Raw genomic sequence first — 20,051 nt, 5'->3', positions numbered from 1 at the left:
ACTTCCTGGAATCACACACATACATACATGTACACACACACACACACACACATCCATGTAAACTGATGAAACCTGAATAAAGTGTGTAGATTATACTGATATCAACTTCTTAGTTTTGATCATGCACTAAAGTTATGTAAGATGTTAACTCTGAAGCAAAAAGAGTACAAGGTACACAGGACTCCTCTAGTATTTTGCAACTTCCTGTGATTTATAAGTATTTCAAAATAAAATTATAAATAAATGTGCAAAAGACAGGAATATACATTTCATCTAAAAAGATAAATGGCTAATAAACACACAAGAAGATGCTCAACATCATAAATCATTAGGGAAATGCAAATTAAAACCCTTCACACTCACTAGAATGGCTACAATCAGAGAGAATGACAATACCTGATCTTGTCAAGGAGAAACTGAAAGCCTCAGATGTGGCTGGAGGGAATGGAAAACAGTTCAGCCTACTTGGAAACAATCTGGCAATTCCTTAAAAATTAAAAATGAATTTATCATTGGACCAAACCATCCACTCCTATCTATCTACCCAAGAAAAAATAAATCATGTATGTCTACACAAAGACTTTAGCTCCAATGTTCATAGTCCCCTAACTCACAAGGGTCCAAAAGTAGAAACAGACCAAATGTCCATCAACTGCTAAGGGATAAACCACACCTGATGTATCTGCACAATGGAGGACTACACACTCACACACATTACAACATGGTGGGTCCTAGCAAACATTATGCTAGTGAAAGAAGCTAGCCACAAAAGCTACATTCTGCACAAATCTATAAAATGTCCAGGAAAGGCAAATCCAAAGATGAAAGCCTACAGAGTGGATGCCATAGGCTGGGAATGGGAATGAGACTGACTACAAATCATGCACAAAGGATCTTAAGATTAGAGAAATTTTAAAAACTGGATTATGGTGATGGCTGTACAACCCTGTAAATTTTCTAAAAATTGTTTAATTGTATACTTAAACATGTCAACTTTATGTTATATAAATTACTGCAATAAAGCTACTCCAAGGAAAGAAGGATAAAAGGAAGGGAGGGAGGGAGGGCGGGCAGCCCTAGATGTATTTACACAGAATATCAATGGGAATACGCACTTACCGTAACTGGAGCTGGGACTCTACTAAAAAGCACAAGAACTTTTGCCCACATAAGTCAGATGTAATAAACACTTTTGAGGCCTGTGAATTTTTCTCCCTGAAATAGATATATTAATAAAGTAACTGTCAGCATTGGCTCAAAAGTCTACCACAGCAACCATTAAAAGTCTTTGAAAATATTCTGCCAGAAACCTAAAACTACATGGGTCAAGCAATAACCTGGAAGACCCAAAAACACTTCTAGGATTTGAATTTCATGATTCCTGAGTAAGTGCATCTGTAGTTCCCTGAACATACCACACGCTCAACCTTATGAACATCTATTCTGAGGCCCTCTGACCACTGTGCTCTCTCCATCTTTCCAAAGCCCTACCGGAACAGGGAATGTCTCCTGTGTCACCATCCTTCCATGTCTCTTTGAGGCCAGGGACATGATTAATTTGCCTTACCCGCAGCCACTAGCACACACACTGGGATTGGCAGATTAATGAATGGATAATTAATGCGAACATAAAAGGAGAAAGGTCCCACAGAACAGATCTGAACTGTGTTTCCCCAGAACAGGCAACACTCAACTAACATAAAGAGAAAAACATTAAAAACTGTTATAAAAATCCCAAGTTTCCTAATCTACAGAAATTAGTTGTTTCTCGCTATACCATCAAACACCTCAAATCTGAGAGATTACTAAGTTAAAAAAGAAATAACAAATGACCAAAAAAATTTTTATGATCACTTTAATGTCATTAACATCCTCTCCTGAAACAGAGGTGGCCTTAATATGTGTCTATACATGTTTATAAGTATTAATAACTGAACATATTAAAGGAAGTTTAGGCAAAATAACAAGTATCTTCTAAGACTTTTAGCAACATTTTTCTTTGAACATAAAATACATACTACAAACCTTATATTAGTAATCGCTTCCGTCCATAAATGGTCAATACAAAGTTCAGGAACAATTGGCTCTGTTTCTGGTGCAAGAAAAGAGCTATTCGAATTACTATCTGGAGAATGAGAAATACTGTGTCTCCTTGGAGATTGATGATGGCTTGAAAGGTTGAACCTCTGCACCCCTGTGAAAGAGTGCACTCCTGAAGCAGGGGAATGAGCACGACTGCAAAACAGAGGAGAGAGGGCATCACAACCACAGTGCAAGATGGTATCACACGCTTTCCAGTAACACTTTCCAAACTTCTGGGTACAAAGAGCATTCGTGATGGCAAAACCCCAGTCAGAAAAACAATTTCTTGAAAAAGGAATAACTACTTCATGTTAATGTGTTCTATTATATTGTAAAGATTTCCAATTCTTCTTAGAATTCCTTCTTTTAAAACTGAAAATCAGTTCACTTTCTACCTCAAAAAATGAATTGTTTATATCATTCAAAACGTCTAAACTATGTTCCTGTATGCTCACATTTGCACACCAACAAAACTACATTACTGTATCAATACATAGATAATAGCTAGAGAGACAACCAAACAAAAGAAAAACTAATTCGAATTAAGACAAAATAGCATCAAAATATTTTTGCAACCAATATTCATCGAACTGCTGCCACTTAGCACAAATGAGATAACTAATTTTATGACAAACACAGGCTGCCTCCAAATATGACTCGTTAAAAACGGGTAACACAGTAGACCTGGAAGTCTTTTTAACACAACTGGAATAATGGCTGTCTTCCCCAAAACTATCCAAGGGCTGGCAACCGAAATTTTAAATTCCTCAAAACTAAGAGAAAGTTTCAAAAAAGTTATGTTTTTCTTGGTCTATCTTGGTAAAACAAGGTAACACCCAGAGTGGATCCCCACCTTAGAGCCGCCATGTTGGAGATGGAAGGAGAGCGTGAGTGCAGGCTGGGCGAGGAGGTGGAGCGGCTCTGACTGTGGATGGAGGAGTAATTCTGGAAAGGCGAGGCCACGGGGGAGTCTCCTTTGGAGAGGCTTCGGAGGTTTGCTGTGAGGGAGCTACTGGGGGCCACGTTCTGAGGGGTGCCCCCCTGTTCAGAGAATTTTAAAACAGCATTCTCTTCCTTAAGGCAAAATTATGAGAGGGGAGAAAAGGTTATAATTAGATAAAAAGGATAATTTCCTTGTGAAAATTCAGGGTGGATATGAATTCTTAAGGACACCATCTTTCTTTTTCCCTAAGAAGCTCAAATCTATTTCACAAAAACATGTGAAGGTTTTCAGTATTAACTACCCTTTATTCTTACCTCTGCTTTGACTCTCCGGAGAACCCACACAGAATGCAGACACTGAACAGTGTCATAGGTCATTACAATGGAGGGGTCAGTGCTGAGAAAAACTATTTTCATCGCATGATCTACAACGTATTGAACCCGTGATGAACCAAAAAGACCTGAAAGATCAAACAGAAATGATGAGGTTTTGAACAATAAACTTTACAAATCTGTTCTTTATAAAAAGATACCTTGCAATTCCTAAAGATCAAGAGAAACCAAACCAATTAAGGCACAAAATCCATTAATATATTAATTAACCCTATATTTTTAATAAATTTACTTTGAGCATCAAATTCCTCAGAATACGTTAAAGATGAGAGAGTTACCAGTTTCAATTTCACATACATACAATTAAAAGATGAAGATTTGTGCTGATCCACCATTAAATTCATCAGCCATGGGTGAAAGGTCCACTCCTCCAATAACCAACTTGTTTATCAATTTCAATCAACTATTCTGCCAAGTTTGACTTCCTTATTGATTCTCTTCTTCTGTATGAAATTAGTCCTTCATAATAACCATTCAAACAGTGAAGAGTACACCTGTTTCTGCTTTACTAATTATACATGCAAAATAAGGCTTAGAGTTCAGTTTCTGATAGTACCAAGAATTGACTTCTCTGTCCCTATTTAACAACATATTAAATGCTCCCCTTTCAGTTAAATTAGAAAATAAAAGAATGCAATTCTTTTATAAAAGTGTTTTATTTAAAAAAATAAAAAGCACTCATATACCACCATCTCAACAGCCACATCAGGGAGTATTTTTTCTAGTTTCCCCTATACATATACATACACTTCTCAGGTCTTTTCAAAATCAAAATCAATTTGTATTGTTTTACATCATACTTAACATTATGAATAAGCAATTCCTGAGTTTATTATTCAAAAACGTGATCAATAATGGCCACACACAATTCAATCACAGGTGCTAACATGTTTATTTATGTTGTAACTGTTACCAATACAATATAGAATTATCAAATTTTTTTCTGTAAAAGACCAAAGAGTAACTAGTTTAGGCTTTGTGACTGACTCTGTTACATAATCACAATTACCAATTATCATGTTTGGCCATACTGAACATTTTAAAATACTCATATATTAATACCTGTAGCAAATATTAAAAGTCTGAGCCCCAGCAAATCAGGTTTTTATGAGCAGGGAAAATGAAATATTAAAATTTACACAGTACAGCCCAGCTAGCGTGGCTCAGTAGTTGAGCATCGACCTATGAACCAGGAGTACCCGGTTCAATTCCCAGTTAGGGCACATGCTTGGGGTGTGGACTCGATCTCCATCCAGTGTGGGGTGTGCAGAAGGCAGCTGATCAATGATCCTCTCTCATCATTGATGTTTCTATCTCTCTCTCTCCCTTCCTCTCTGAAACCAATAAAAATATATTTTTTAAAAATATAAAAATAAAATTTACACAGTAGGGCATAAGAACCTATATTTTTCTCTTCAAAGAAGTAATCAATTTTACCTCATCTAAGTATCATTCATTTACTTATTAATCACTAAGGAACAGAGACCAAAGTCTTCTACAGAGAGATTAGCAAATCTATCAGCAATCCTGATCAATTTATAAGCCCTATTTTCAGTAAAAGAATAGCTGTTAAAATAGTTAATATAATGGTATTCAAGAAGTTCTTACTTTAATATGAACTATTTTCATAATAAAAAGGTTATTTTTGTAAAATGTTTAAATTATATTATTTTTATGAAAAGAGTTAAAGTTTTATAAGAGCCTTCATTTTCTCCCCACCCCCAAATTCCAAAAAAAGAGCTATGTAAAAGAATGTCTAAAAATACACTTACTTCCAGATTTACAAACAAGTGGAGTTATTTCATCTAGTGGATGCAGCATGCTGAACATAGTGGGTAAAGGTTCCCTAGTAATAAAAAAAAAATAATCAATTGCCAATACAAGATGACTCCATTTGGGCACAAATTCTGCACCTTCCTTGCAAAGAAATATCTTCTCTAAATTACACTAAAAACTAGAAACCTATCCTCTCAAAAAGAAGCTTTCTAAACTTTCTACAGACTGTTTTTTAGTCTCTCCTATTTCATTCCTAGAAATCCCTCTTATGCAGGAGACTCTAAGCATACCCAACCCAGGAAAATCAATGCAGCCCAGAGACAATCTGCAAACAGCAGTCATCGCATTACGGAACAATGGGGTAATGGGCATAAGGCAGTCTGTTTTTTTGTAACCACTGTTAGCAGCAGTGTCTTTGGAAGCTAAGAAAGAAATTTTGTCTCCTACACCTATTTACACAGGAGTGTACTTGAAAAGAAAAACTTCAAGTAAATAAAGAGGCTACGTGTTTTAAAGAGGAGAGGGGAACAGACCTTCTATCTAAACACAGAAAGAGATTAAAATCTGTAAGCAATTTTCTAAAACCATAGTATCTACTACTTGCACCACACTGTGATAAGGCACTGCATGTCCCTGCCCTTCAGTGAGCTCATAACTGATTCATTCAGAGACAGGTAAAGACACCATCAATGAGCACCTACCATTTCTTGCGCTTCTAATACATACTAAGCCCTGTGTCAAAGGTTAGATACTTTAGCCCTGGCCAGTATGCTCAATGGATAGACTGACGGCTTACATACCAAAGGGTCTCAGATTTGATTCTGAGTCAAGGGCATGCATGTACCTTGGTTGCAGGTTCGCTCCTCATCCCCAGTTGGGGCATGTGCGGGAGGCAACCAGTCGATGTGCAAGAGACACATGGATGTTCCTCTCTCTCTCTCTCTCTCTCTCTCTCTCTCTCTCTCTCTCTCTCTCTCACTCACTCTCTCTCTCTCTCTCCCTTTCCCCGCCCCTCCCTGTCGCTCCTCCCTTCCTCCCTCCCTCCCTTCCACTTTTTCTGAAAAGCAATGGAAAAAATCCTCATGTAAGGGTTAACAACAACAAACACAGGTTGTATACATTAGCTCACCTAATCCTGCACAAATCCAAGAGGTAGAGTATTTCTATAACAAATAATAAAACTAAAGCCAAGAAGGCTCAAATGATTTGCCCCAAGAAGCACAATAAAAAGATGAGAGAGTTAAGAATTGAGTACTGTTATCTTTAAACCTTATGCTTGTTCGATTTTACAACTTGGGGGGCTGGGGGAGGAACTGTAGGTGACTCAGTACCCAAGTAAGAAGAAGACTCAGGAGTGCCCATCGCTGAGATGAGAGAAAGTGGCATAAATCTATGCTGTTTTCATGAAAATTATCGTCACCCCAAATTCATAGGGATTTCACCTCAGAACCAACACAAAAAAAGCGCTAGTAATAATATTCTGAACTGAGTAAACTGGATACCTGGGTGGACCTGGAGGTATCTCATGTGAAGAACTGCTTCGTTCAAACAACAATCCATATTTGGTGGGCCAAACATTTGCAACCTGCCAGGTAAAAGGGTGGGGAAAACAGAAGTAAACTACTCTTTATAACATGTTTTCAGAAAACAATATAGAAAATTAGATATTCTTCTAATTAATAAGAGCTTTACAAAATAACATGATCGCCTTGGCTGGTTTGGCTCAGTGGACAGAGCGTCGGCCTGCAGACTGAAGGATACCAGGTTCGATTCCGGTCAAGGGCACAAGCCCGGGTTGTGGGCTCGATCCCCAGTAGGGGCATGCAGGAGGCAGTCGATCAATGATTCTCTCTCATCATTGATGTTTCTATCTCTCCCTCTCCCTTTCTCTCTGAAATCAATAATAAAAATATATTTAAAAAATAATAACATGATTATTAACTAAAATATTTTTAAAAAGTAATTCTAATAAGCAAGTGTAAGACAAAATCAAGTCTACTGTAAGGAAATATTCAACCCAAATTTTCTCCCAAGGGCTGCAAATATCAGTAGCAAAGTTACAATGTGATAAAACTTCAATGTGATGAAGAGAAACAGGGAAAAGACTAATACTATCATGTGCTTACTATAATCAAAATTATTTCCTGTGTACCACTTCAATTGAAAAAGAAAAAAAAAAACTCAGAAAAGACTTCATTTCATTCCACTAAATTACTTTTTATGCAAAGAATGGGGAAATGGTAAGCAACTAAAGCTGCTTAGTTATTTTGAGTAAAAATAACATCCTTGATAACTATAAGATATAAAAGTAGTAATACTTCTGAAACCAATTAACTAAAAAGTATTCTCCAACCAAACACAACAGCATGGAAACACTCAAGTTTACCTGAAAAGGTAAAGAAGCTATGTAATCCTTTCCTTCTATGCTATGCATGTTGATACATGAGCTTTGCAATATACATATACATTTTTCTACTTCAGCGCTACCTGCAAAAAAAGGATATAACAACATGTATGCTTTTTTCCCAAAAAAAAATTCCCATCAAAATTACAATTCCCAATAACACAAATTCTTTAATGAGCAAGATAAAAATACTTAAGCAAAACCACTATTATTAGTGACTAATTATTTTGAAGAAAAAAACAATGAGGTATACCTTTGGAATCAAAAAGTGCAACAAAATTTCAAGAAACTTACTGTAGGCTTTTTCAGACTTATCCTGTGATATAATGAAGTCACACCACAATGCCTAAAATTAAAACAAAATGCTCGCCTAAGAAAATTGTATCTAAACAACAGCCTGTTAACAAATGGTATCTACATAATTATGACATTTACATCACTGTCTCCTCATCAACTCAACACATGCACCACGGGAACAAAAAAAAAGATAAAATAAAATTCGACTAATTAATGATAAATATTACAAGGAAAGCTAAACCATGTGTGGAAATAAATTTTATGAAAAGGGAAGACAAAAATTTAAAAAATCTACTAGATAGAAGCCTTGCCACAAAAGTGACCTCAAACAGCAGCTTAACCTGTATTAGACCCTATGTACTATATAAAACTAAAGATTATCAGAAGAGCTATTTTATAATCTACAGATTTACTTAACAATCTTAACATTCTTAGACATTCCTAGAGTCACTTCAGAAAAATCTTTGGAAAAACTAACCTTTCCCTTTTACCTTACAAAATATAAACTAGGAAATGCCATTCAACTTTCACTGGCATGCCTGACAATCACTTACTGAAATTACTTAATGGCATTTTATGGATTTTTTTCAATTGTGGTAAAATATATATAACATAAAATTTACCATTTTAACCATTTTGAGGTATACAAATTCAGTAGCATCAAGTACAGTCACAAAGGTGTACAACCTCATTACTACCCATTTCCAAAACTTTTCCATTATCCCAAACAGAAACTGCCAATTCAACAATAACTCCCCATTCCTCCCTCCCCCAGCTAACGTTCTACTTGCTTGCTGTTTTTATGAATTTGCCTATTCAAAGCAAAGTACCTCATAACGGTGGAACCACACAGTATTTGTTGTTGTGTCTGGCATTATGTCCTTAAGGTTCATCCATGTGTAACATGTCAGAATGTCCTTCTTCCAAAGGCTGAATAATATTTCATTGTAGGCATATACCACACACTATTTATCCAGTCACCTATCCTCACAGACTTGACTTGGACTGCTTCCAATTTTGACTATTGTGAATAACGCTGCTATGAACACTGGTGTTCGACTATCTGAGTCCCTACTTTCAATGCTTTTATGTATATACTAGAGGCCTGGTGCATGGATTCATGCACTGGTGGGGTCCCTCGGCCTGGCCTGCGCCGTCTCACAATCTGGGACCCCTCGGGGGATGTCGCAACTGCTGGTTTCGGCCCAATCCCCGTAGGCCAGGCCAAGGAACCCCACTGGTGCACAAATCCGTGCATGGGTCTCTAGTATGCATATAAGAACCTTGGTTACTATTCCCACCCTCCCCCCACCCCCCTGAGATTCATCAGTCTGTTTCAGCTTTCCATGCCTGTGTGTTGAGCATCTGCCCTCTGGTGGTCAGTGCGTGTCATAGCTACCGGTCGAACGGTCACTTAGACTTTTATATATATAGACTAGTGGCCCGGTGCACAAATTCATGCACCAGAGGGGTCCCCCAGCCTGGCCTGTGGGATTGGGTCGAAACCAGCTCTCTGACATCCCCTGAGGGGTCCTGGACTGCAAGAGGGCGCAGGCCAGGCCAAGGGATCCCACCTGTGCACAATTAGGGCTGGGGAGGGACACAGGAGGTTGACCAGCCGGGGAGGGCTCCAGAGCATGTCCGGCCCATCTCGCTCAGTCCTGATTGGCCAGACCCCAGCAGCAAGCTAACCTACCGGTCGAAGCATCTTCCCCCTGGTGGTCAGTGCCCATCATGGCGACTGATCAACTGGTTGACTATCTGCCCCCTGGTGGTCAGTGCACATCACTATGAGCAGTTGAGCAGCCTCAGCATATCATTAGCATATTATGCTTTGATTGGTTGAACAGCCGACCAGACGACTGGACACTTAGCATATTAGGCTTTTATTATATAGGATACCCACAAGAATTGCTGGATCACATGATGACCCTAGGTTTAATAACATTTTGAGTAACAACCAAATTGTCTCCCACAAAGGCTTTTTTTTACTCCATCACCAGCAATGCACAGGGTTCACTTCAAAATCCACACCAATACTTGCTATTTTTTTTTATACAACAGCCATCCCAGTAGGTATCTCATTGTAGTTTTGATTAGCATTTGCATAAGATTAAAGATGCTAAGCACTGTTTCATGTGCTCATTGGCCATGGGCATATCTTCTTTAGAGAACTGTCCATTCAAGCCCTCTGCCCTGTTATAAACTGAATTGTTCATTCTGTTGTTGAGTTAGGAAAAACCAGCATTAGAGCCTACCTGAAACATCTACGCTAAGTCTCAGTTTCCTTTTATGAAATCCCATCCTCCCAGCCTCTGAAAGCATAGTATTTTCACACTCTGCCTTACTCCTGATGTCACAGACATCCCTAGTCCCCTGCACACGTCCCTCAGCTCTGTCTTCTCTCTTCATGGCACCAATCTTTTTCCCCTGAACTATCACAAAACAGTATCACTGACAACAGTCTCTCTACTCTCCAGCCAATCCTACACATTGCCACCAAAGTATTATCTTCTCAAAATACAGAACTTAAGATATACTTTCCATTTTAACGTCCTTGGCAGGCTCCTTCTGCATACAATTTAAAATCCAAATTTCCAAGTACAAACAAGGCCCCAGTTTGGATCCACTCCACCCCTGCAAGCACCTCTCCACACCCAATGTACATCCATTCTGAACTTAGAAAACACCATGTTTTTCCATCTCTTTTGGCTGTGATTCCCTCCGCCTAGCTTTCCCCAACTTCCAGTTCAATCAGCAAATAACGTCTTTGAGAAATCCTTCTTATAGAGCCACTCCCCTTGGCTCCACCACACTGTGCACACAGCTAGTATATAGCACTTTAGTTTATTTGCATACAGCATTTTAGTTATCTGTTTATTTATTCATCCTTAACAGTATGAGTTCTTCGATGGCAGACAACAAATATCCATCTTTGTCGCCCTAGTGCCCAGCACCCTATCTGAAACAGGGATACTAAACACTTGCAGAATAAAGGATCAACTAAATCTGAGTCACATGCACCTGGTATTGTTTCTTAACCAAAATATAAAATTATCTTTCTCCATACTAGCAAGAAGACTAAAATAACAATATATTTTCCAGACCAAAAGGACTGAAATTACATATCTTATTCTACTTATCAATGATCTTAAAATAAAGGAGATAAGAGACAAAACCTCTAAATGCACATCCATGAAATCTAGTAAACAGGCAATCATTCCTTGGAGAATTTAAGATGGAAACATAGAAGCAAAGCACTAGTTGGATATCGTCATGCCACTTTTCAGAACTACACTAATCATATGGTTACATGGGGGTAAAAATATCATCAAACTATCACTGATCTCAACACTCCTGGACAGAAATGCTTTTACACATGCCCTCAAATTTCGGAGTAATTCAGGTTATCCCTTCCCAATATATTGTTAGAAGAGTACAATGTTCATCAGGAAACAGTTAATGGGTGGAAAGCAGTGTCCAGATACCAAGACCAGTGTTCAGTGTTTACCAATAAGTAACTTAATGTTAGTCAAAAAGCCTTGAACTCTCATCACTAGCCCAACAATTAATTCAACTACTATAAATGAACTATTTTCAGTAAGAAAAGCTGAAATAGTACAGTGAACACCTGTTTCATCTAAATCAATTGTTAACATTATGCCATATCTGCTTATGTGTATGAGGGGGATTTGGGTGGGGGGTATTTACTACCTGAAAATCCCCCACCTCATGACACATCACCCCCACACACTTCATCATGCATTTCCCCAAAATAAAGATTTTCTCCTATACACCATAAAACCATCATCTTGCCTAGGAAAAAAAACCTTCTAACATCACCTAATACTCAATTCATTTGCAACTTTTCAAATTTCCCCCAAAATGTCTTTTTTGGCCAATTTTCTAGAATCAGGGTTCAATACAAGTTCATTCAACAAGGTGCAAAAAATAAAATACTGCATTTGGTGATGTCCCTTTAGTCTCTTTTAATCTAGAACAGGCCCCACCATTTTTTTTCTCACGTGACCGACTCTTTAAAGAGACCACAATGTAGACTGTCCCATATTCTGGATTTGTCGAATTGTTCCTCATAGTGATTTTTTCTTTAAGCTTTTTTATTATAGAAAAAAGTCAACTATCTTACCCAATAATAGACAAACATGCAAATTGACCATACCTTCTCTACACCCACCAATCAATCGAATGAGCATGCAAATTAACCAAACAAAGATGGTGGTTAATTTGCATTCATAGGCACCCAGCAGCAATCGGAGCCTGAACCAGAGCTGAGGGGTCCCCTGCCAAGGCCCAATGCCTCGGCCACAGGCGTTAGGCCTGGGCAGGGGCAGAGCCGGTGATGGCGGGAAGAAGGGAGGGAGCCAGCAATGATGGAGAGCAGGGGCGGAGCCAATGATTGCAGGAGCTGGGGGTCCCCTGCCCAGGCCTAATGACTCGGCCAGAGGTGTTAGGCCTGGGCAGGGGCCGAGCCAGCAATTGGTGTGAACTACAGAGGAAACACCTTTTCTGACTGCTCATTGGCTAAGCTCCCTATATGCCACTGGTAATATTCTTAGTAACTTGGATAATAAGAATCCAATAGGGTGATCTAGGGTTTTTTACCACACTCCTGGAGAAAAAAAGGAAGGTCCGCTGCTGGAGGGCTAAGAAATGTCATATCCTGCCCTAGCTGGTTTGACTCAGTGGTTAATGCCTCAGCCTGCCCACCGCAGGCTTTGGGTTCAATTCTGACTAAGGGCATGTACCTAGGTTGCAGGCTCCTCCCTGGCCTGGGCCCAGGTCAGGGTTCATGCAGGAGGCAACCAAAGTGTTCCTCTCACTTTGATGTTTCTGTCTTTCCTTTTCTCTTCCACATGCTCTAAAAATCAATGGAAACATATCCTCAGGTGAGGATAAAAAAAGAAAGAAAGAAATGTCATATCCTATGAAAGACATATCTTGAAAATGCCTAAAGAAAGTTGTCATTTTTTCATGGAGAAGGGACTGGAGTCTGTGTTGATGAAAACACCTTGGTGGCTGTGGTGACTGGAAATGGCTATAGCAGCAGGGTGATGGGGCTGGTGCCTTCCCCTGATCAGCCCGGTCGCCTCCCACAAAGGGAAGCCAGACTGTGGCTTAGGCCCGCTCCCCAAGGGGAGCAGGGAGCGGGCCTAAGCTGTCAGTAGGAATCCCTGAGGGCTCCCAGTATGTGAGAGGGGGCAGGCTGGGCTGAGGGATCCACCCCCCCACCACCAGTGCACAAATTTTTGTGCACCGGGCCTCTAGTATACAAAATAAAAAAAGTAACGTGATGCATCCCCATCAGCCAGCTTCAATAATTCTCAACTTCTGGCTATTCTTGTTTCATCCATACTTCTACCCATTCCTCATCTCATTTTACAAACTGATCCTCTAGCCCCCATACTTCCTATAACTGGAAGTTAGGTCTACATATTCATGTCAAATATTCTGGGGAAGAAAACTGAGTAGATGACATCATGTCTCCATGCCACATTACAGCTGTAGGTATAAAAGAGTCCTCTGTCCCCTATTAGTGATGGTAAACCCACCAGGTTGAGGAGATGGAGAACAACATGCAGCTTCAAAGTAGAGATGCATTGGTTTCTTCACTTTGGGTGACACCTAAATACCTTTCACGCAACGGCATTACTATCTATTTACAATCTTTATCTGAATCAGAGGTTACACTGGAGAGTACAGATAGTGATTTTTAAATTCTGCCATTCCTTTTATATTTATTAGCTGGCATTCTTCTTTAAATAAGGGTTTTCCTTCATTAACTAGATATGAACCACAAAGCTCCTAAAAAGGCAGGGCAAATGCTTAATTCTGTCCCTTTAATTACTAATTTTTAGGACAAAATTAGGTGTAATGGCTAAGTGCAATGACAACAAATTAGATTTGTTTTCCTTTCCCTTACTGAGTACTACCATGAATCTGGTTTTTATTTATTCAACATTCTGCAATCAAATATAATCATGTGTTAATATATTCTTGTACCCTTAGTCCTATAAATTTTGACAATAATTTATTGAATTACTCAAGTGTTTAAACATTACCATTAAATTGAAAAAGAATGGTGTAAAAAACTGATGTAGAAAAATAAAGGAAATGTTTACTTCCCTACCATTATCTTCACATGTTAAAACATATACACAGCTACTGGGATCACTATGCTCTGTTTTTATCATTTCTGTTAAATATTAAGGCAAGAGCTTTGTTTTTAAAAAAAAATATGCAATAGTCAATCAAATACTAAAATTCAAATCAACTCACCTGTTGAACAGGACTATCAACTGTAAAGGCCTTGTAAACAGCCAATGCCTGGCTTTTACTTCCTTTGCTCCAGATCACCATATTTCCAGCCACATAGAGTTCCTCGTCATAATCCACTTCTCCAATTTCACTTCCGCCTCTCCTTAACTGCCAGCTTTCCTTAAAAATTTACATACGTAAGACATGTTTAAGCAGTTTTTATTTCTTTTTCAACATTATTGAGCAAGGTTAGTTAATTAAAATTGAACAGCAATCCAGATACAAGTCTCCTACTCTCTCTTTGCCTGTGGAGTAAGATTCAGTCCAAGTCCAACTCTTGGGTTGATTTCATAAATGAGAACATACTCAAGAATTCTCCATATTAAGTGTTTTATATTATATTACCATATTATGCTGCCATAAACAAACAAAAATTAGACCTTTCCTATATATCCCAAAATTAAACCAACATTCTTGGGAGACTAAAACGACATATTAAGCATATGGAGGGTGAAGCAGAGGGGGCAGTGAAGTGCACATGGGACACTGGGGGAGCTTACCCACCATGCAGATTTCCCTGCTTCACAACTGCATAAACATTCACCTTCCTGCCCTTGTGCCAACCGTCAAAATGAACAGGGCAGAGAAAGGTTTAGTTTTCTAACTACAGACTTCTCCACCCTGAAATGTTGGAATAAGATGAGAAAGACTGAATATTTAACATGCACTTACTTCTCATTCCCTATTTAAAAACTAGTACTAAATCTATGTGGCATTTCTTTTCTCCTCTAGAAACATGTAAGTTTTTGGCAGCAGGGATCATTTCTAACTCTACTATCTAATCATCAAATAACCATGTGGGGACAATGAAATCTGGTCCCCATATACTAAGTGAAGAAAGAAGTTTTAAATGGATCATAATCATAGTGACTGTCATTATAAATCCATGAGTTATATGTTTAAATAAACAGCCATGACACTATAATACAATAAGGTCGTTATTTTTAGCCTTGATTAAAATTACCAAATCTTAACCTGTGCCCTAAAAGTAGCATCATACTCATTTCTCAGTTGCATCTGGGTAGCCTTAAATTATAAATAGATCGCATCTCTTTACATTTCAAAAACAAACTGAGAATTTTAATAAAACCTTCTGTTTTTCGTGGATTGTAACCTCCTGCAGGGATCCCACCAAGCCAGCAGCACCATCAGACGACCACAACTCAGAGGCTGGCTGCAGCTGCCGAAGCTGAAGGTTCAAAGCATTAGGGTGGTGTTTGCAGTGGTCTCGACCAAAAGGAACAAATTCCTGCAAATCCCCAGCTGCAATCATTGTTGCCCTTTCTTCATAGAAGTTCGACATGGGTTTCAGATATCAACATTATTTCTGTATGAATTCAAACACATTCTGATCAGCTGTTGGGAGTCAAAGCCAGAAGAAAATTATCATAAAAGTTTACAGAAGAGCCATTAATCCTTAGATGAGTGTCACACATAGTAGGTGTACAAGTAATCATAACATCAAAGGGCATTCCAGATCTGATTCTTTCGGGTAATTACAGTTATCATTTTATACTTACCTTACACTATCCTATATAATAAACAGCTAATATGCTAATTAGAACGAATAGCCGAACGACTTTCCAGATGAAGCCAGGGATGCGAGGGCAGGCTGGGGCTGGGATGGCCGAGCCCCTTGCATGAATTTCATGCATCAGGCCTCTAGTCATTACATAATTAGTATTACAGCTACATTTTAGTTGCAAGTGAATCAATAGACAGGTAGGAATCTATTGGGTTGAGACAAGCACTTATGTCCCATAATAACTATCCTACCTTTCCAACTACTACACACTAATTTCTCCACACTTCACATTTTAAGTATTTAGACAAGTTTTACTTTATAGTAAAAGGCTCTAAACATTTAAGGGCATTTCTGTTCAGGTGCTGACACCTCAATTGAAAAGCACACCGAACAGATCACTGCATATTGAAATGAAACAAACAAAAACAACATATTACTTTTAATTCATCAAAAGTTGAAGTACTTAATGCTTTAGGAAACTACCAAATGTGATCAGTAATTTTGAGCCCCAATTCATTTTAAGCATATAATTGCAATCAATTCCAATTTCTGGTCCAAACCCAAAAGACCAAGGCATGAATAAAATAAGTCTGGGGATGGATCAGTCAGGCTTGTTTGCAAATTTAACAATTCTAGCTTTGAATTAACATAATTTATTCAGCCTCTTGCTACAAAGAAGTGGATGAGCTGTGGGTTGTGGGTAAAAACATGCACATGCATGCACATGTGTGCGCGCGCGCACACGCACACGCGCACACACACACACACACACACACCCCTCCACTACTTACAGAACATTTCTACCAAAAGTAACTGACAGCCAGTCAAGTTCGGACACTGTATAAGGTGGCATATAAGGGGGACGCCAGTTGTATCGGCGACAACGGCCACATGAAAATGGGTTTTGTGGCATCGCGGTTAAGCTGCAATCCTCAAGTACAGAGATCAAAACAAGCATTCATGTCAGCACTAGACAACCTTTAAAAACAGTGTTTGAAACAGCAATTACAACACAAACTGTTTAATTTGACTTGGTTTCTCCTCTGAGGTCTTTTTGGCACAAGCAGCTTTCTTGGCTGAAATATCTGAGCCTGTGGCTCCCATGCAGCTCCTGAGTTGTGGTTATTTTTGCTGTGAATTAAGTGTTATTCCTGAGAGAACGGTTATGTCACATTCATGACACTTTTTTCCTCCTTCTGATAAGTCAGTTTTGAGAACACTTAAACTTGGGTCATGACTGAGATAGTGCCTTATAAAACTTACACACAAAAACCCCACAAAATCCAGCCGGCCTTCCTATGTTCTAGTCAACAGGTTAACCAACATATTAACTCTGAGAGGAAGCAACAGAATCGGTAATTAAAGAATCGCCTGCACAGAACAATGACCACTTTGTGCTGATTAGTATATTTAGTTCTTTGCAGCCCCAACTGTGTGTGCGCTTCCCGGGGACCCTATAACAGCACCCCGTTGAACTGATGCGCTCGCAGGGAGACCACGGCCTCGCTTCCTGGGAACACGGACCTGCCAAGAGCACGCGAGGCGGCTCGGGGGGACCCGAAGGCACAGGAGGCACCGGAGCCGGGTCTGGGCGGAAGGGCCGCATCCGGGGCCTCAGGGTCGGCGAGACCCGCGGGCTGAGCTGGGGCCTCAGCAGCGCTGGCCAGGGGGCAGGCCCGCCCTGAGCTGCGGCCGCGGGGACACCGCGCTCAGCTGGGAAGGAGGCCGGGGGCGGCGCGGGGAGGGGCGGCGAGGAGCCCAGCCCCCAGGCCATGCCCCTCAGGGCGGTCGGGTGCGGGGACAGGGACACGCGGCGACCAGCAGCGCCGCCGGCCGGGCCTCGCCTGAGTCACTCGGGACGCGTGAGGCGCGGGAGCCCGGCTGCGCCCGCGGGGCCACAGCAGAGTCGGTCACGGGGACTCCGCCGCCGCTGCAGCGTGTCCTCCCCCTCCGTCCCCCGCTCCCGAGAAACGACGAGCGGCAGCCGAGGACCGCGGGCGTGAGGTTGCCCGCTCAGATCAGGCGTTCAAATGAGAGCATCCATCTTGGTGTCCCGTCCTGCTTTGCGCGGGGCCCGGGGGCGGGGCCTTGAAGCACCGGGTCTCGCGGGAGGCGCCTCAGCCCGCGGTCCGGCTCTGCTCGCCTCGGGGGAGGATGCTGGGTCCGCCCGCCGGTACCGCCTCCATCCCGAGAGCGGTGTGGAGCCCGGAAGCAGGACAGGGTCAGCTGGAGTCTGACTGTGACCAGACCATCCCGGCCTCTCCATCTGCGCCGGGTCCTGTCACTAGGAGCCTGAGCTGCCTCCACCCGGAGCTGCCGCGCTTCCAGGCCGGTTCTGCTCGCTCCCCCCTGGGACTGGGGCGGTGAGGGGCGCGCTGATTTCCTCTCTGCTGGTGCTCCTTCATCCTGTAGGGCCAGACCCTGTGAAAAGTGCGGGAAAGACACGGAGGTCCTCACAGAGACATGGCGTGCGATTTCTGAGCTTCACAGACACACCCCCAGGTGACCCCTAGACCTGGATGAAGCACCCCAGCTTCACCTGCCCTCCCTCTCCGTGGACTTAGCTGTACAATCTCACACTGATGGAAACTAGAAAACTTGAGCTCTGCTCTCCCACTGCATAGGATGTCTAGGTAAAGATATCAATGGAGCCCTGACCCCGTTGTTCAATTGGCTGAGTGTCCTCCTGTAACCAAAAAAGGTTGTGAGTTTGATTTCCAATCAGGGCACATAACTAGGTTGCAGTTTGATCCCAGGTGAGGGGGCATGCAGGAGGCAATCGATTGAAGTTTCTCTCTCTCTCTCATAAATAAATACATCCTCAGGTGAAGACTATATATATATATAATCAATGGACATCCTATTGCCTAAGAAATAAAGTTCAAATTCTTTATCCTGAAATATAAAATTGGCTGAAACCTATGTCTGCACTAAGATCATCTCCTGAGAGTCCCCAAACACTCCTTGCACTTTGTGGTCTTGGGATCTGGGTACATCCTCATTTCTTTATTTGGAATGCCAGCCCTCAGGGTTTAGCTCAAATGCCTCTTCTCAGAAGACTTCAATCCAAGAATGAGCGTGCTGAGAGGACTGAATACTTGTGCCCACCCCCCACCCCAAAATTCCCATGTGGAATCCATATGCTGTATGTGATGGTGTTTGGAAGAGGTGCTTAGGTCATGAGGGTGGAGCATTCCTGACAGGCATTAGTGCCCCTTCCACAAAGTGAGGACCCAGTGAAGGGAAGGTTGTCAATGAGTGAGAAAGCAGGCCCTCAGCAGACACTGAAACTACCAGCACCATGATCTTGGACTTCCCAGCCTGCAGAACTATGAGAAATAAATTGTTGCTTATAAGCCATGCGGCTTATGGTATTTTTGTCATAGCAGCCCGAACACTAAGACAGAGTCACTCTTAGAATTTAGAGTGGCCTGCCGTTCTCCACGGTCATTTCCCTAAAAGCAAAATCTCCATGTATTTCCCTGGCCTGAGGATACAGTGGTCAAAGTTTGATCCATAGGAATAAGGCAGGAAGGAGCCAGTGAAGTCTCATTTCTTCTCTCTCGGGTGCAAGGAGATTGTCCTGTGTGACTGAATGGGCACACCTGCCACACAGGTTCTCACCCATTGCCCTCCACGGGCACGGGAACTTCCCTGCGGTGGCTCCAGGGCCCTGAACTGGGCTGCATGAGCCTGGGCCTGGGCCTGCACCTGTGCACAGGGCAAAGGGTGGAAGTCCATGAAGGCCCTGGTCAGGGATGGCTAGTTTGGGTGCTAGAGTGGGAGCTGGAGGAAACGCAAACCCGGACCCCACAGCTGCAGGACTCCTGCCCCCAAGAATCACAGATGCAGCCCCAGCTCTCAGGAGAACACACCTCCTCCCTGGTGGTTCCATGGACGGTGAAGCTGGGCTCCCAGCCAAGGCCTTTGGGGAAAAGCCCAGTAAGTGCTTCCTGTCCTGGGACCCTGCTCCACTTGCTGACCATCAGGGCCTTGGGCCAGGGAATGGTCAGGCTGTGGGACAGAGACACACCCAGTCAGATCACTCAAATGACAATTCAGCGGCCACTTCTCTCAAGTTTCTAAGTCCACAGGCACCTCGTGCCCACACCCTCCTCACACACACACTGTCACTCAACCCCAAATGGTGGCTTTTGGTAGGACACCCTGGCATCCACCCTACTGATTCTGATCCCATCCAGCCCCATCCAGGAACACATCTGAAGACAGCAGGAGAGCACATGTCCACCGTGGTGGCACCGACACATTGACGGGTTCCTCACACAGACTGCAGTG

The 20,051-nt window shown here is 41.6% G+C and overlaps 1 protein-coding gene across 8 annotated transcripts in view; it reads right to left on the bottom strand.

Moving 5' to 3' along the window:
• The window catches only part of ANAPC1 (anaphase promoting complex subunit 1), a 110,644-nt gene extending 92,836 nt beyond the window's left edge, over nt 1-17,808 (bottom strand). For 6 of the 8 annotated variants that reach the window (XR_004967221.1, XM_036306752.1, XM_036306753.1 and 3 more), the window contains exons 1-11: nt 17,600-17,808; nt 15,321-15,557; nt 14,192-14,350; nt 7,892-7,943; nt 7,580-7,680; nt 6,696-6,778; nt 5,190-5,263; nt 3,340-3,485; nt 2,936-3,156; nt 2,026-2,235; nt 1,120-1,215 (exon numbers count right to left, since the gene is read on the bottom strand). Coding sequence is in view for 7 of the 8 variants with exons in the window: in XM_036306752.1 (XP_036162645.1) it covers nt 1,120-1,215; nt 2,026-2,235; nt 2,936-3,156; nt 3,340-3,485; nt 5,190-5,263; nt 6,696-6,778; nt 7,580-7,680; nt 7,892-7,943; nt 14,192-14,350; nt 15,321-15,533 (1,355 nt within the window). In the remaining variant the exon portion in view is untranslated. Of the gene's footprint in view, nt 1-1,119; nt 1,216-2,025; nt 2,236-2,935; nt 3,157-3,339; nt 3,486-5,189; nt 5,264-6,695; nt 6,779-7,579; nt 7,681-7,891; nt 7,944-14,191; nt 14,351-15,320; nt 15,558-17,599 lie in introns of those variants that run through there. The other 2 variants (XM_036306758.1, XM_036306760.1) reach the window with 2 other exon arrangements.
• Nucleotides 17,809-20,051: the final 2,243 nt, after the last annotated feature.

This window comes from Myotis myotis, unplaced genomic scaffold (assembly GCF_014108235.1).
Source record: "Myotis myotis isolate mMyoMyo1 unplaced genomic scaffold, mMyoMyo1.p scaffold_m19_p_43, whole genome shotgun sequence".
Lineage (NCBI taxonomy): Eukaryota > Metazoa > Chordata > Mammalia > Chiroptera > Vespertilionidae > Myotis > Myotis myotis.
Note: the sequence above shows the minus strand (reverse complement) of the source record. Positions and strands in the feature narration are given on the sequence as shown.